Raw genomic sequence first — 17,154 nt, forward strand, 5'->3', positions numbered from 1 at the left:
GGAATAAGACAAGAACTAAAGAGATAGCATTAAAAATAAGGAGGTAAAGTGAATATCCAATGGCTGGGAAGACAACCCACAAAAGCAGCACAGCAAAAAAATAAAAGTCATCCAAAGGCTGAAAACACAGCCCAAAACCAACAGAAAACAAATTGTCTTAAAACAACCACACTAGCGGTGCAGGAAATAGTTAAAGGTGTTGTAGATGGCCTCCTTTAACTGTTCAAAGCTTGCATTCGCAGAGACGCTTACACTAGCCAACTTGTCATGAATCTCTCTGAAAGCTTTGACAACATTCTCCTTCACTTTGAGAACATCAACTCTAATTTTGGACACGTCAGACCCTGTTTCTTTGGAAATAGCATGAATGTCACCAATAATAGACTGAGTAGCTGTGAGAACCTTCTTGATTTTAGAGAGTTGAAAGTTAATAGCATGAAGCTTTTCACTGAGCTTAGAACTTTCAAGATTAAGTGGAGGAACAGAGGGTGAAGGTTTGGGTTCTACAGGGGCCTGCTTTGCTTCACTCTCGCTCTTCTTAACCCAGGAGCCCTTGATATTCATATAGCCCATACAAGCAAAGGCTCTAGAATTATAGGACTTGGAGACAGTGATGAAAGGATAGTTGGACAGGGAAATTTGATGGGCTTCCAGAATATGAGTGATTGTCATGCCATAGGGTAGACTAGTGGGATCTTCAGCACTCTCGATCATGAAATTGATAACCCAGGAGGAAAGCTTGATTTTGAGTTTGGTTACAAGGCAATAGACAAAGAATGTGTCTCTTTGAGAGAAGGATGAAAAGGAGCCAGTACGGGGAAGCAAAGTGGTTGCCACAATGTGGGCCAAAACCCGAGTTTCGAAACTGACATCACTGGGACCTAGTTGGTTTGGAAGGGATTCAGAGGGACACTCAGCAATACATTGTTTGGCTTGGTCAAAAGTAATTTCGAAGTCATCAGGCCAGTTGTTTTTAAACAAAGTAGGAAAACCAGAACAACGACACTGAAAAAGTGAGTCAAACAAGGCATAATCAAGAACAATGCGCTTACCTAGCACTAGAGATTCCAACCTATCAGGTTTACTAGAACGAATATTTGCATAAAATATTTTGACCAGGGGTTCATATACCTTAGGTGGAGGAATAGAGAAGAACTTTGCCCACCCTTGATAAACGAAAAGTTCTTTGACCTTACAATTAAGGGCTTCCATGTCATCAAGATCGACAACCCTTCCATGAGCAATGGGCTTGTCTTTTAGAGCAATAAAAAGATCCCTATTTAGGTAATCCTAGAAATTTAAGTCAGATTCAAGAGAGGCAGAGAAATCAACCTTTGATTTCTTTAGAGTGGACGAAATAGGGGTTCTTCCATGGGTCGCTTGCCTAAAGCCTTTTTTCCAAGAAGTTGTGAGTGTTCAGAAAAATCTCCTTGAGATGAGGTGAAGCCTTCAGAGTGATCAGATCCTAGGCCTACTTGTTTAGGGGGCGCAGAAGGGGGTTTTGCTTTGGAACGGGTCTTTTTTCTGGTGGAAGCAGAGGGATTTTTGGAGTGTTTCACCATTGTAGAGAAGGAGCTTTGAATGAAACTTTTGGAGAAGAGATGGAGATGAGAGTGATTGAAGGGGTTTTAAGAAGAGGGTTTTGACGGTTGAGTACAGGAAAGGAAAAATTGTCAGTTGAGAAGACATGATGATTGGCTTTCCATCTTCGAACTGCTAACTGATGTGAAAGAAGTGAAAAGAGAGGGAAAAACGGAGGCGTAATTAAAGCATGGGAAAAGGACAGATATAGCAAATAAAATCAACTAAGCACATAGGTCCTAAGAGTTATTAGAAGTGCAAATAATACCAAGTAAATTTCTTAAAGTACAAAATCTCTCTTCTAATAAAGGCTTAGTAAAAATATCAACTAGTTGAGCAGAAGTTCCAACAAAAGATATTTCTATGTCTCCCTTAAGAATATAATCTCTAATTAAATGATGCTTAATATCTATATGCTTTGCTCTAGAATGATGCATAGGATTTTTCGTAAGACAAATAGCACTAGAATTGTCACAAAAAAATTTGTATAGGCTTAAACGAAAGTTCATAGTCACCCAATTGATGATACATCCATAGTAGTTGTGCGCAACATTATCCAATAGCAATGTATTCAGCTTCCGTAGTGGACAATGCGACTGATGCTTGCTTTTTACTATTCCAGGATATTAATGTCTTTCCTAGTAATTGACATGTACTGCTTGTGCTCTTTCTATCCTCTTTATCACCTGCAAGGTCAGCATCTGAAAAACCTTCTAATTTAAAAGAGTTATAGCGAGGATACCATAATCCATAAGATACAGTTCCAATGAGATATCGAATGATTCTCTTTACAGCAATCAAATGTGACTCCTTGGGAGCTTACTGAAACCCACCACATTTACATACACTGAACATGATGTCTAGTCGACTTGCTGTCAGATACAGTAGTGATCCAATCATTCCACGATATTTGGTTTCATCAATAGGAGTGCCATGTTCATCTTTGTCTAGATTCGTAGAGGGGCTAATTGGAGTGCCAATTGATTTTGCATTGCTCATACCAAATTTTTGAATCAGCTCTTTTGTGTATTTGGTCTGATATATGTAGGTTCCTTCTTCAGATTGTTGAATTTGTAGCCCAAGTAAGAATGTGAGCTCACCCATCATACTCATTTCAAATTCGCTTTGCATAAGATTTGAAAATTCCTTGCATATAAGAGGGTTAGCACTACCAAATATAATGTCATCAACATAAATTTGAATAATGAGGTTACCTTCTGATGATCGTTTAATAAACAGGGTAGTATCAATTTTATCTCTTGTAAAGCCATGATCAACAAGAAAGGTACTTAGCCTATCATACCAGGCACGTGGAGCTTGTTTCAACCCATACAGTGCTTTAGTGAGCTTGTATACATGGTATGGGAATTTTGATTCTTCAAAGCCTGGAGGTTGTTTCACAAATACTTCTTCATCGTGAATCCAATTTAAAAAGTGCTTTTAACATCCATTTGGAACAGCCTGAAACCTTTAAAAGATGTGTATGCCAGAAGAATTCGTATAGATTCCAAACGAGCTACTGGGGCGAAAGTTTCATCATAGTCGACTCCTTCCTATTGTGAGTAGCCCTGAGCAACTAGTCTGGCTTTATTTCTTATGACCTTTCCACCTTCGTTCAATTTGTTCCTAAACACCCACTTTGTTCTGATTACAGACACATTATCATATTTGGGTATTAGTTTCCACACTTGATTCTTGCAGAACGGATCTAACTCCTCTTGCATGGCTTGCACCCAGCTTGAATCTTTCAGTGCTTCCTATATCTTTTTTGGCTCAATTTGAGAGATCAAAGCGATGTTTGCTTTCTTTTTGAGAGCTGCCCTGGTTTTCATTCCTTCGTTTGGATCTCCTATAATGAATTTCTGAGGATATTCAGGCTCGCTTCTCCATTCATTTGGACGAACTGCATTTGTAGTCGACTCGATTTGTGGATCTGGCATATTGCTGCTATTTTCACCAGTTGACTCAATCGCAGCCGGTATATTAATCGACTCTTGTGATTCGCCTTTATCCTGAGCTTCTTGAGTTTGATCTTCGTCACCTGCAGTAATTCCTTTCTCGACCAAGGGATTTTTTTCATCTAATATAACATGTATAGATTCTTTCACACATAAAGTATGTTTATTATAGACTCTAAAAGATCTGCTATTTAATGAATAAGCTAGAAAAATACCTTCGTCACTTCTTAGATCAAACTTTCCAAGATTATCCTTACCGTTATTGTGAAAGAAACATTTGCTCCCGAAGGGATGGAAGTAACTGATATTTGGACATTTACCTTTCCAAAGTTCATATGGGGTCTTCTTTAGTATTGGCCTTATGAGGCAACGGTTGAGGATGTGACATGTTATACTTGCACCTTCTGCCCAGAAGTGGTTTGGCAATGAGTGTTCTAGTAGCATGGTTCTTTCCATATCTTGGAGGGTTCTGTTCTTTCTTTCCACAAACCCATTTTGTTGTGGTGAGCGCGATGCAAAGAAATTATGAGTGTATCCCTGATCATTACAAAAATCTTCAAATGCTCTACTTTCAAATTCTCCTCTATGGTCACTCTGAATTGTTGAAATCAAATGTCCCCTTTCTCTTTCAACCCTTTTGTAGAAAACTTCAAAATTTCTTAATGTTTCATCCTTATGAGACAAGAAGATTACCCAAGTGAAATGTGAATAATCATCAACAATAACAAAGGCATACCTCTTTCCTCCTAAGCTAGCAGTTCTAGTAGGCCCGAATAAATCCATATGAAGTAATTGCAAAGGTTTTGAAGTAGACACTATATCTTTATTTTTGAAAGAATTTCTGGTCTGCTTACCCATTTGACATGCATCACAAATATGAGTTCTAAAAAAATTCAATTTGGGCAAACCAACAACTAATTCATGTTTGGACAGGTTTTCTATCAAATGCATGCTAGCATGACCAAGTCTCATATGCCATAGCCATGGATCATCAGACAAAGAGGATAAGCAAATATTACAATCTATCTTTTCAAAACCATCAAGTATATAAACATTTCCATACCTTTTTCCAGGAAGAATTATCTTACCAGATTCGTCTTCAATAGCACATCTTGTTTCCTTAAACTTTACCTCATATCCTGAGTTGTAGAGTTGACTTATGCTCAAAAGGTTGTAGTTGAGGCCATCGACGAGATAAACTTCAATAATGTCATGATTGTTATTAAAGGGAATTGTTCCAGTACCAACTATTTTGCATTTTGAATCCATCCCCAAATTTAACACTTCCTCCATCGATTTTTGTAACTTCTTTGAACAGGTTTTTGTCACCTGTCATATGACTGGAACACGCACTGTCTAGATACAATTTTCCTTTGCGGCTTACTCTGTGGTGTTCTTGCAAGACAAGATGATTACTTTCTTTTAGGTACCCAGGCTTGCCTGGGTCCTGGAGGGTTAGTGTTACTAGGTTCAGAAAATTTTGGTTTCCAAACCCATCCTGACACATTTGATTTACGAAAATGAAAAAAGGAATATTTATGCCCACTTTTATTACAGTAATGACACTTAACATCAGAACCACTTATAGGTCTTTCATAGGTATTGGAACTAGTTGACTTGGTTCTAGCAGGTTCTTTTCCAGTTGATTTATAAGTCGTCTGGTTTGACCTAACAGAACTGTGACTGGTGGATTTGCGCATGCTGTTGAGCTGCATTTGCAAATCCTCAAACTCTTCTTGAAGTACTTCCTTTTCGATTTCTCATACTTCATGTTTGAGTTTCCAGTCTTTAACCTCCCTAGTGAGTCTCTTAAGTTCATTCATCATTTTTTGAGACTCTTTCAAGGTTGAATCAAGGATATCCTGCAATTCATTACATCTTTCACAGTCATAAGATCTTACCTCACTACTTTCACTTCGTGCCATGAAACAGTTTTCATTCTCGTCATTTGAAACATCTTCATCTGTCCAGCATCCTGAAGTTTTGTTCATTTCATTTTCCAGAATTGTCATGAAGCAGAGATTTGTTATTTCTTCATAGTCAGAGTCATCCTCATCGCTCCAGCTTTCGAAGGATTTGTTCTTATTGAAGCCTCTAGAGATCTTCTTCTTTAGTTCTGGGCATTCAGCTTGAATATGCCCAAATTTTCCACATTCTTAGCATTTTCCATCATTATTATCTTGTTCGTTGTATTGCCTTGATCGTCTTGGTGGAAATCTTCCTTTCTTTATGTTCTTGTATCTTCTCATTAGCCCATCCATATTTCTAGACATCATAGCAATCTCTTATTGCAGAGCTTCAGGATCATCAATTTCATTTTCAGCCATTTCAGTAGAGGTTTGAATGCAACTATTTCCTTTTTCTCCTCTTGATTTGTCTTTTTGAGATGCGTCCTTTCAAAAGCAATTAATTCTCCTCGTAGTTCATCATAGGACAATTTGTTTAGGTCTTGAGATTCCAGTGTGACTACTTTGGTCTGCCAAGTGGTTAGCAGACTTCTGAGAATTTTTCTGACTTGATCACCACTGGTGTAGGGCTTGCCAAACGCCTTTAAATCGCTAATTATTTTGCTAAACCTGACAAATATCTCTTCAATGGATTCACCTTCTTTCATTGAGAAAAGTTCGTAATCATGAACCAGCATGTTGATATGTGTTTTCTTTACTTTGTTGGTTCCCTCATAGATGACCTCAAGTTTGTCCCACATCTCTTTGGCTGTGTCACAACTTGATATTTTCTCGTATTCTTCACCACTTATAGCGTTATGAAGCAAATTTCTCGCCTTGTTGTTTACTTGTACTACTTCTAGTTTCTCCTTTGAGTATGAATCTATATCTTCAAGGTCAGCAAGTGGTGGAGTGCTAGCTGGTAGGGGATAGTTTCCCTTTTTGATGACTCTCCAGACTTTGACAATGTAAGCTTTAGCAAAGATTTCCATTCGTACTTTCCAGTAAGAGAAATGTTGTCCATTGAAGTATGGTGGTCTAACTTGTGAAGTTCCTTCCTAAAAAGAGCTCCTATGATAGCCTGATTTGCTGTGATCTTTTCTCACAAGTTGTTAAGCAAAAGTAAAATGTGAGTCTAGCTCTGATACCAATTGAAAGTACAAGAAGGGGGTGAATTGTAAATATTTAAACTTAATCGCTTATTAGTTGACTAATTTATTGAGTAGTCGACTAGATATGATAATTCAACAGTTATAGTAAAAGAAAATAAATTGCAGGAAGTAAATGCAGGAATTAAAGACACCAGGATTTTATACTGGTTCGAATTCAATGTGAATCCTAGTCCAGTCCCCTTGGGTTGCAAGGGAGTTCTCTTTTAGTAAATGTGTTTCTCCGAGTACAGTTGTAGTGAATTTGCACACAGTTTCTCTAGCACTCATTTTTGATACAATGTCTCACCAGTGTTATGTTCTCTTTCTTTCCCTGACTTATTACACAACAGATCTTAGTGAACTACAATGTTTGTTTGCAGTAGAATAAAGAGAGTGATTTTGGTTCGATCAAAGTATATCAGACTAGGGTTTAAGGCGGGATATAAATACTTTGATGGATGCAATAGCTTGACAACCCAAGAGATTTGATTCTTGGAAAGAAATTGATTCTTTCCAAGAATAAGATAGTAAGTCGTGGCTTCTCCTTGATTTCTTTCCTTCAGTAGAGATACGAGTGAAGACTTGCTCCTTGATTGTTTGTCTTTCCAAACTTAGTCGCGTACCAATCTTCTCATAACTTTCGATCTTCCACGATGCTGCCCCTGATTTTTGCCTTACTTAAGGCTTGCATGATTCTCTCCAACGTTGCTCTTTGCTGATTAATTTGCTGATTGGATTCCATCTAGATTTGCGAGGCCTTTCCTTAGTTGTCCAGATTTGCTGATTGTATGGTAATCTTTGCTAATTGATTTCTTCCCTTATCCATCATGATTGACTCCAACATTCTTGTGGTATCTTCTTGACTTCTTGTAATTGATTTCCTACACATGTATATTATTTGCATCATTAAAATTGGATCTAGCATTCCACCTCGATCGAATGATGACAGGCTGTTAATTCGATAAGTTCGAAATAACACCCTTTAAGGCCAAGGGCCTTCGCCAAAAAATAGAAGGGTTCGACCTCGATCGAACGACGACAGGCTGTTATTTCGATAAGTTTGAAATAACACCCTTTAAGGACAAGGGTTTTTGCCAAAAAAGAGAAGGGTTTGACTTTGATCGAACGACAACGAGTTGCTATTTAGATAAGTTCAAAATAATACCATTTAAGGCCAAAGGCCTTCGCCAAAAAAGTGAAGGGTTCGACCTCGATCGAATGACGACGGCCTGTTATTTCGATAAGTTCAAAATAACACTCTTTAAGGCCAAGGGCCTTCGCCAAAAAAGATAAGGGTTCGACCTCGATCGAATGATGATGAGATGTTATTTCGATAAGTTCGAAATAACACCCTTTAAGGATAAGGACCTTCGCCAAACAAAGAGAAGGGTTGGACCTCGATCGAACGACGATGGGCTGTTATTTCGATAAGTTCGAAATTACACCCTTTAAGGCCAAGGGCATTCGCCAAAAATGAGAAGGGTTTAACCTCGATCAAACGACGATGGGATGTTATTTCAATAAGTTTGAAATAACATCCTTTCAGGCCAAGGGCCTTCGCCAAAAAAGAGAAGGCTTCGACCTCGATCAAACGACGATGGGCTGTTATATCGATAAGTTCGAAATAACACCCTTTAAGTCCAAGGGCCTTTGCCAAAAAAGAGAAGGGTTCGACCTCGATCGAACGACGACGGGCTGTTATTTCAATAAGTTTGAAATAATACCCTTCTAAGGCCAAGGGCCATCGCCAAAAAATAGAAGGGTTCGACCTCGATCGAACGACAACGAGCTGTTATTTCGATAAGTTCGAAATAACATCCTTTAAGGTCAAGGGCCTTCACCAAAAAATAGAAGGGTTCGACCTCGATCGAATGACGACGGGCTGTGATTTCGATAAGTTCGAAATAACACCCTTTAAGGCCAAGGGCCTTCGCCAAAAAAGAGAAGGGTTCAACCTCGATTAAATGACGATGGGCTGTTATTTCGATAAGTTCGAAATAACACCTTTTAAGGCCAAGGGCCTTCGCCAAAAAAGAGAAGGGTTCGACCTCGATCAAACGACGACGGGCTGTTATTTCGATAAGTTCGAAATAACACCCTTTAAGTCCAAGGGCCTTCGCCAAAAAAGAGAAGGGTTCGACCTCGATCGAACGACGTTGGGCTGTTATTTCGATAAGTTTGAAATAACACCCTTTAAGGCCAAGGGCCTTCACTAAAAAAGAGAAGGGTTCAACCTCGATCAAACGATGACGAGCTGTTATTTCGATAAGTTCGAAATAACACCTTTTAAGGCAAAGGGCCTTCGCCAAAAAAGAGAAGGGTTCGACCTCGATCAAACGACGAGGGGATATTATTTCGATAAGTTTGAAATAACACTCTTTAAGGCCAAGGGCCTTCGCAAAGAGAAGGGTTCGACCTCGATCGAATGACGACGGGTTGTTATCCGATAAGTTAGAAATAACACCATTTAAGACCAAGGGCCTTTACCAAAAAAGATAAGGGTTCGACCTCGATCGAACGACGACAGGCTGTGATTTCGATATGTTCGAAATAACACCCTTTAAGGCCAAGGGCCTTCGCCAAAAAAGAGAAGGGTTCGACCTCGATCGAATAATGACAGGTTGTTATTTCGATAAGTTCGAAATAACACCTTTTAACTCCAAGGGTCTTCGCCAAAAAAGAGAAGGGTTCGACCTCGATCGAACGACGATGGGCTGTTATTTCGATAAGTTTGAAATAACACCCTTTAAGTCCAAGGGCTTTCACAAAAAAAGAGAAGGGTTCGACCTCGATCGAACGGCAACGGGCTGTTATTTCGATAAGTTCGAAATAACACCCTTTAAGGCCAATAGCCTTCACCAAAAAATAGAAAGGTTCAACCTCGATTGAACGACGAAAGTTCGAAATAATGCCCTTTAAGGATAAGGGCCTTCGCCAAAAAATAGAAGGGTTCGACCTCGATCGAATGACGATGGGCTGTTATTCCGATAAGTTCGAAATAACACCCTTTAAGGCCAAGGGCCTTCGCCAAAAAAGAGAAGGGTTCGACCTCGATCGAACGACGACAGGCTGTGATTTCGATATGTTCGAAATAACATCCTTTAAGGCCAAGGGCCTTTGCCAAAAAAGAGAAGGGTTCGACCTCGATCGAACCACGACGGGCTGTTATTTCGATAAGTTCGAAATACCCTTTAAGGCTAAGGGACTTCTCCATAAAAGAGAAGGGTTCGACCTCGATCGAATGACATCGGGCTGTTATTTGGATAAGTTCGAAATAACATCCTTTAAGGCTAAGGGTCTTCGCCAAAAATGAGAAGGGTTCAACCTTAATCGAACGACGATGGGCCGTCATTTTGATTAGTTCGAAACAACACCCGTTAAGGCCGAAAACCATCAGAAGGAAAGAAAAATCGGGACTCGCCATACAGGCATCTATCTTGCACCAATGCCATAAACAGTTGAAATAAAAGTGAAGTACAAGAAAAATAGTGAAGAAAAGAAATCTCATTTATACAAAGTCACAGTGCGGTCTATCGCCGCTTACATATGGTCTAAAGTGACCTCACGACCGGCGAGTTTAGCATACTTGAGAAGCATAAGGAATACCTTGTATAAGTATGGAGAAAGTTGGGCGGGGCACACTTTGTAGTAGTGGCAAAAAACCACCACCAACAGGGGAAGAGGAAATGTGTACCCTACAATGAAGGGGTAGGCATAGAACATACAGTACCCGGGGCGGTCGAAGTGAACTATGTCTTTTCCCTCTACCGGCCGCATATCGACATAACCGGGAATCCCCCACATTTCCTTCAACTCTGTAATGTCCCTCTCCCTTAGAATAGAGAGAACAGGTTCCGGTTCGACCCCGGTGGGAGTAGTGAAGTCAGTCGGCTCTCTCATAGGGCGGGGTAAGATCTCAATCACCGATGGGACCCCCTCATCCTCCACCGCATCCGCCCCTCTGGTGATCTGAGAAGGACTTTTCGGTACCAGATCAATAGTAGAGAGATTATCACAAGAAGAATTGCTAGCCATTCTTGTCAGAAAATACGCCAAAGAAATAACGGAAAGAAGAGATGAAAGTTTTCAGTGAACAAGGGGGCACGTAGAAATTTGAGGTACCGGGAAGAAAATATTTTAGCAGGATTCTTCCGAGTGAAAGATGAAGAAGTGTGTCGAACTAATGACAAGTTTCCTCTATTTATAAGAAACATAAATCCCCCGAGCACGAAACCCAAGAGTCGGCAATCGAATCTGGTACGGCACGAAACATTTCAGTCTCCCAGAAATGTGCGTCATAATGGTAATAACCACGAAACAACGCTTCAATACCAAACAACGTTTCGATTTCAAAACCGCTGCAACAGTCCATGAGGATCGAAAGAACACTGCCACTCAGCTAAAAACCCACAAAATGTGAATAAGGAACGAAAAATTGTAGGTCAAATTTCTCTTGAATTCGTAACAAACATGATCCGCCTGCCGAGTCCGACAGACGGAGAGACTAACTGTATTGGTCAAAATATTACCATCACGACCAAGTTAACCGACACCCCACCTCAGTAACTGGGCGATGAAAGTTAATAGAGCCTAGTCCATTTCTCCTTTATGACATCCGACGAATCGGTAAGAGTGATGCCTAAAATCATAACCTAGACACATCAGTGGCAAGAAGATGTCGAGTCAAGCAAAAGGCAAGGATACCCTAACTATATATAGCTAGGGAAAGCTCTCATCAAAGGGGGCTTCTCCAATTTCCAAAAAGGAAGACAAAAAGCTCCCTTCTTGTATTCTAGAGAAAGAGGAGATAACCTCGAAGAAAATATGTAAATCTACTTCCTCATCGATTGATGAGAAAGACAATGTCGAATCTTAATAAGATCAATCATATCTCTTTCATCCCATATGAAATCGTTGTTGTTAACTTTTTGATCTGGAATTAATTATGTTTGATTAAGATTTACCCCTTCATCTTTGATTGATTTATTCAAAAAGGTTTTAATATCTTTTGAGTCAAACAATCCACTTCAGTGACATATGGTTGATTGCATGCACTTTAGTTATACATAAATTGAAGTTCAGCTTATTTTTGTATGCATTTTAGACGTGTGGCTGAATTTCAGGCATTTAAATTTGATGTTTTATCTAAATAAAAGTTTTCACAAAAATTTGTATTTCGAATTTCAATAATCTTGTACACTATTCAATGCCCAAATCTACTCCAAAAAACTGAAATTTGTTATGAAACAATAAAAGTAGAAGAACAATATTGCAGAGAAAGAGAGACAGGAAATTCTTATTGAATTTTGGGATGAATTACAATGGAATAGAACCCTCTATTTATAGGGAGAGGTTGACTTAGCCACCAAGTAATAAACCCTGGAATCTCTCTAAATATGGACATTCACCATAAATAGAATTCTATTTATAACACTTCCCCTTGAATGTCTACTCGATAAGTAATGTGCCGCGTTAAAACCTTAACTAAATAAAACCCAATGGGAAAAAAATTTCTAGAAAAGGAAAAGAGTACACATCTATAATAATATGCCTTTTGGTTGCCTCGTTAAAAACCTTTCAAGGAAAACCCAGTGGGACAAAACCTTGTAAGGGAAAAAGAGTGCAACGCGCATTAACTCCCCCTGATGAGAGCATCAATTCATATCCTTGAGCCTTCACATCCTGATCTTGTACACTAGCTTCTTGAAGGTTGACGTTGGTAGAAATTTTGTGAACAAATCAGCCATATTATCACTTGAACGAATCTATTGCACATTGATATCACCATTCTTTTGAAGATCATGTGTGAAAAATAACTTTGGTGAAATGTGTTTTGTCCTATCTTCTTTTATGAATCCTCCCTTCAATTGTGTTATGCATGTTGCATTGTCTTCATACAAAATCGTGGGTAGTTTGTTTCATTTCAAACCACATTTGTCTCGAATAAGATGTATTATAGACCTCAACCACATACAATCTCGACTTGCTTCATGAATAGCAATTATCTCAGCATGATTAGATGTAGTAGCCACAATTGATTGCTTAGTCGATCGCCAAGATATGACAGTGCCTCCACAGGTAAACACATAACCTATTTGAGATTGAGCCTTGTGTGGATCAGATAAATACCCAGCATCGGTATAACTACAAGATCAGGACTGCAATTATTGCCATAAAATAAGTCCATATCGGTAGTCCCTTTTAGATACCGCAATATGTGTTTGATTCCATTTCAATGTCTCCTTGTGGGAGCAGAGCTATATCTTGCTAAGACATTAACTGAAAAAGTTATATCAGGCCTTGTAGTATTGGCAAGATACATTAGTACACCAATTGCACTAAGATATGGTACTTCAAGACCAATTAGCTCTTCATTCTCTTCTTGAGGTCAGAATGGATCCTTATTCACATCAAGTGATCGAACAACCATCGTAGTACTTAATGGATGTGCTCCATCCATGTAAAACCGTTTCAATTCCTTTTCTATGTAGGCAGATTGATGAACAAAAATTCCGTTTGCCAAATGTTCAATTTGCAAACCAAAACATATTTTGTCTTTCCGAGATCTTTCATCTCGAATTCCTTCTTTAAATAATCAATTGCCTTTTGGAGTTCTATAGGAGTTCCAATAAGGTTTATGTCATCAACATATACGGCAAGTACAACAAATTCCGATGTTGTTTTCTTTATAAAAACACATGGGCAAATGGCATCATTTATATAGCATTCCTTTAATAAATACTCACTAAGATGATTATACCACATTCATCCTGATTGCTTTAGACCATACAAAGATCTTTGCAATTTGATTGAAAACATTTCCCGAGACTTTGAATTATGTGCGTTTGGCATTTTAAATCCATCGGGAATTTTCATGTACATCTCATTATCAAGTGAGCCATAAAGGTAGGCGGTAACCACATCCATTAAATGTATGTCAAGCTTTTCATGGACAGAAAAACTAATGAGATAACGGAAAGTTATAGCATCCATAACGGGTGAATATGTCTGTTCATAATTGACACCAGGCCTTTGTGAAAATCCTTGTACAACAAGGTGTTCCTTATATCTTTGTACCTCATTTTTTCTCATTTCTCTTGCGTACAAAGACCCATTTATAGCTAACAGGCTTAACACCATTATGTGTTTGGACTACAGGCCCAAAAACTTCACGTTTTGCAAGTGGATTCAACTCTGATTGGATTGCTTCTTGCCATTTTGGCCAATCAAGTCTTTGTAGACATTCTCCAACAGATTGAGTTTCAAGATCCTCACTTTCTTGCATAATGCTAGATTCAACATTATATGCAAAGACATAATCCACCACTATATCTACTCGATTCAAATTTGTCTCAATATCGATTGGATTTATTGATAGTTCCTTATTTTCTTGAGCCTCGGGCTCAGTGGATTCCTCATGAATCTCAGAATTTATTAAATCGTGGATTTCTTCATGAGATTCTTTCATTGTGTCATTTTGATAATTTATTTTCCTTTTTCTAGGATTTCGATCTTTTGAACCTAATGGTTTGCCACGTTTTAGGCGTGCTTTTGACTCATTAGCTATGACACTAGAAGATTATCCAATAGGGACATCAATACGGATTGGAATATTCTCTGCAGGGATATGTGATTTTGTTATCCTTTTCAAATTCATAAATGTGTCTGGCATTTGATTTGCTATTCTCTGCAAATGGATAATATTTTGCACCTTTTTTTTCAAAAATAGAGGCACGTGGATCAAGATGAGATAATGATGGATTTTTTCACAAAATTTCCCATTTGGTTTCACCAACTTCTCCCCTTAATTTTGGGAAAAGTGTCTCATTGAATCGACAGTTTGCAAATCGTGCAGTAAACAAATCCCCCATCAATGTTTCGAGGTAGCGAATAACGGAAGGCGATTCAAACCCAACATATATTCCTAACCTTCTTTGCTGACCCATTTTGGTGCGATATGGCGGTGCTACAGGCACATATACTGCGCATCCAAAAATTCTTAAATGGGATATATTAAGTTCATGACCCAAAACTAATTGCAACGGAGAATATTTATGATAATTTGTCGGTCTGAGACGAATTAGCATTGTTGCATGCAAAATGGTGTGACCCCAAACAGAAGTGGGCAGCCTCGTTTTCATGAGTAACGGTCTTGCTATCAATTGCACACATTTAATTAAAGACTCTGCAAGACCATTTTGAGTGTGAACATGAGCTACAGGATGTTCCACTTTTATCCCAATTGACAAGCAATAATCATTAAATGTTTGGCATGAAAACTCAGCAGCATTATCAAGTCTTATAGACTTAATTGGATTATCGGGAAATTGTGCCCGTAATCAAATTATTTGTGCCATTAATTTTGCAAACGCGAGGTTGCGAGATGACAATAGGCACACATGGGACCATCTAGAAGATGCATCTATTAAGACTATAAAATATCTAAACGACCCACTAGGTGGGTGAATAGGTCCACAAATGTCCCCTTGTATACGTTCCAAAAACGCAGGGGACTCAACTCCAACCTTTGTTGGTGATGGTCTAATAATTAACTTGCCTTGATAACAAGAAGTGCAAGAAAATTCATTATCTAAAAGAATCTTTAAATTCTTTAATGAATGCCCATTTGAGTTTTCTATAATTCGTCTCATCATAATTGATCCAGGATGTCCCAATCGATCATGCCAAAGTACAAAAGTATTGGAATCAGTAACCTTTTGGTTTACGGTAGAATGTGTCTCAATCGCACTAATTCTTGTCCAATACAAACCACAAGACAAAGATGGAAAATTCTCAATAACCCTCTTTTGGCCAGAGACACTCTTGGTAACGATGAGATATTCAAGATTATTCTCATCTATTGTCTCAATATGATATCCATTTCGCCGGATATCTTTAAAACTCAACAAGTTCCTCTTGGACTTGGAGGAGAACATTGCATTCTCTATGATAAGTATTGTTCCCTTAGGTAGAGTATAGTAGCTCTTCCAGAGCCTTCAATTAAATTACTACTACCAGAAATTGTAGTAACATCTGCCTTACACATACTTAAATGAGAGAAATATTTCTTCTCTTTGAATATTGTATGTGTCGTACATGAATCAATTAAACAACTATTTTTACAATTGATCTTTGATCTAAGTTTGTTTTGTGAGATATCCATATTTGTTTCCCATTGTTTGACATACAAAAGAAATATATGAATAAATATTAGTATTTTCAGAGAAATAAACTAGGCTTACAGACAATTTGCTTGAACACAAATATTAAAAGTGCAGCATATTTTTTCGAACTACTATCGGACTATGTACTAATTTTATGTGTTAATAATAATATAGTACTAGCATTTAATTATACTCCTTTTGGGTGGAGAACAGAAACAATTAAGTTTGATACTACTGGTAAATAATGAAAACTTTGTTCTCTAGTGACCAAATTGTTATTTTAACGAAAGAGACATATTTAAAATAGTTGTACATATTGCCATCTTTTAGTTAGATAAGTATGTATAACAGACATATATAAGACACATACGTTAGTTTATGACGTTTAAGTTATCGTCTTCTTATATGGTTGATGTCAAAATAATCACTTGACTATCCTTGAAAACTAAGCAACTGAAATGTTATCCCATAAAACTAATAATACTAATTGATAATAATGACTACTACTCATGTAAAGGATTGTGATTACATGATATTTATTCACTAACTACAACGAATAGATAAAGTAAAAATAAAATCAAACTACTCAATCTTCTTTAATCACGGATCCATCACCGATCAAGTGATCTATTTTTCCATCAGGGCGCTCAAAGAAGTTTGCCACATCTAAGTGGGTGATGTCAAATTCATTGTCATAGACAAAATTAGCTTTAGGGTCTTTGTTCTTTAGAAATGCTTGATAAAGTTCAACCAAATGTCTTGGTACACGACAAATATTTGCCCAATGGCTTTTTCCACCGCAACGATAATATTCGGTTTCTGAACCATTTGCCTTTGGTTTCTCATCTTTTCCTTTCCACTTTTGGTGGTTATTTTTCTTTGGGGGGCGATTAACACCAGGAAAATTTCTTCTTTGTCCACGGCCACGACCACGAATAGGGCCGTGGCCTTTTCCACGCTTAGCATAATGGGAATACACCTCATCCACTTCAGGCAATGGTTTAGACCTAGTAGGTCGATTTTCGTGATTTCTCATGAGCAAGTCATTGTTTCGCTCAGCCACAAGGAGAAGAGAAATTAGCTCAGAGTACTTCTTGAAACCTTTCTCTCTGTACTGTTATTGCAGAACCATATTGGAGGCATGAAACGTTGTAAACGTGTTATCAAGCATATCATAATCAGTGATAGTATCTCCACAGAGTTTCAATTTATAAGTAATTCTGAACATCGCAGAATTATATTCAGAAACAGACTTAAAGTCTTGGAGCCTAAGATGAGCCCAATCATATCGTGCTTGTGGAAGAGTGACCAACTTTAAGTTGTCATATCTTTCCTTTAAGCCATTCCACAAAAC

General features: G+C 38.2%; 1 protein-coding gene across 1 annotated transcript; it reads right to left on the minus strand.

Moving 5' to 3' along the window:
• Positions 1 to 16,386: 16,386 nt before the first annotated feature.
• On the minus strand, positions 16,387 to 16,836 carry LOC107760778 (uncharacterized). The gene has a single exon (XM_016578884.1). The coding sequence runs from the start codon at positions 16,834 to 16,836 to the stop codon at positions 16,387 to 16,389; it is 450 nt and encodes a 149-aa protein (XP_016434370.1).
• Positions 16,837 to 17,154: the final 318 nt, after the last annotated feature.

This window comes from Nicotiana tabacum, chromosome 1 (genome assembly GCF_000715075.1).
Source record: "Nicotiana tabacum cultivar K326 chromosome 1, ASM71507v2, whole genome shotgun sequence".
NCBI classification, from domain to species: domain Eukaryota; kingdom Viridiplantae; phylum Streptophyta; class Magnoliopsida; order Solanales; family Solanaceae; genus Nicotiana; species Nicotiana tabacum.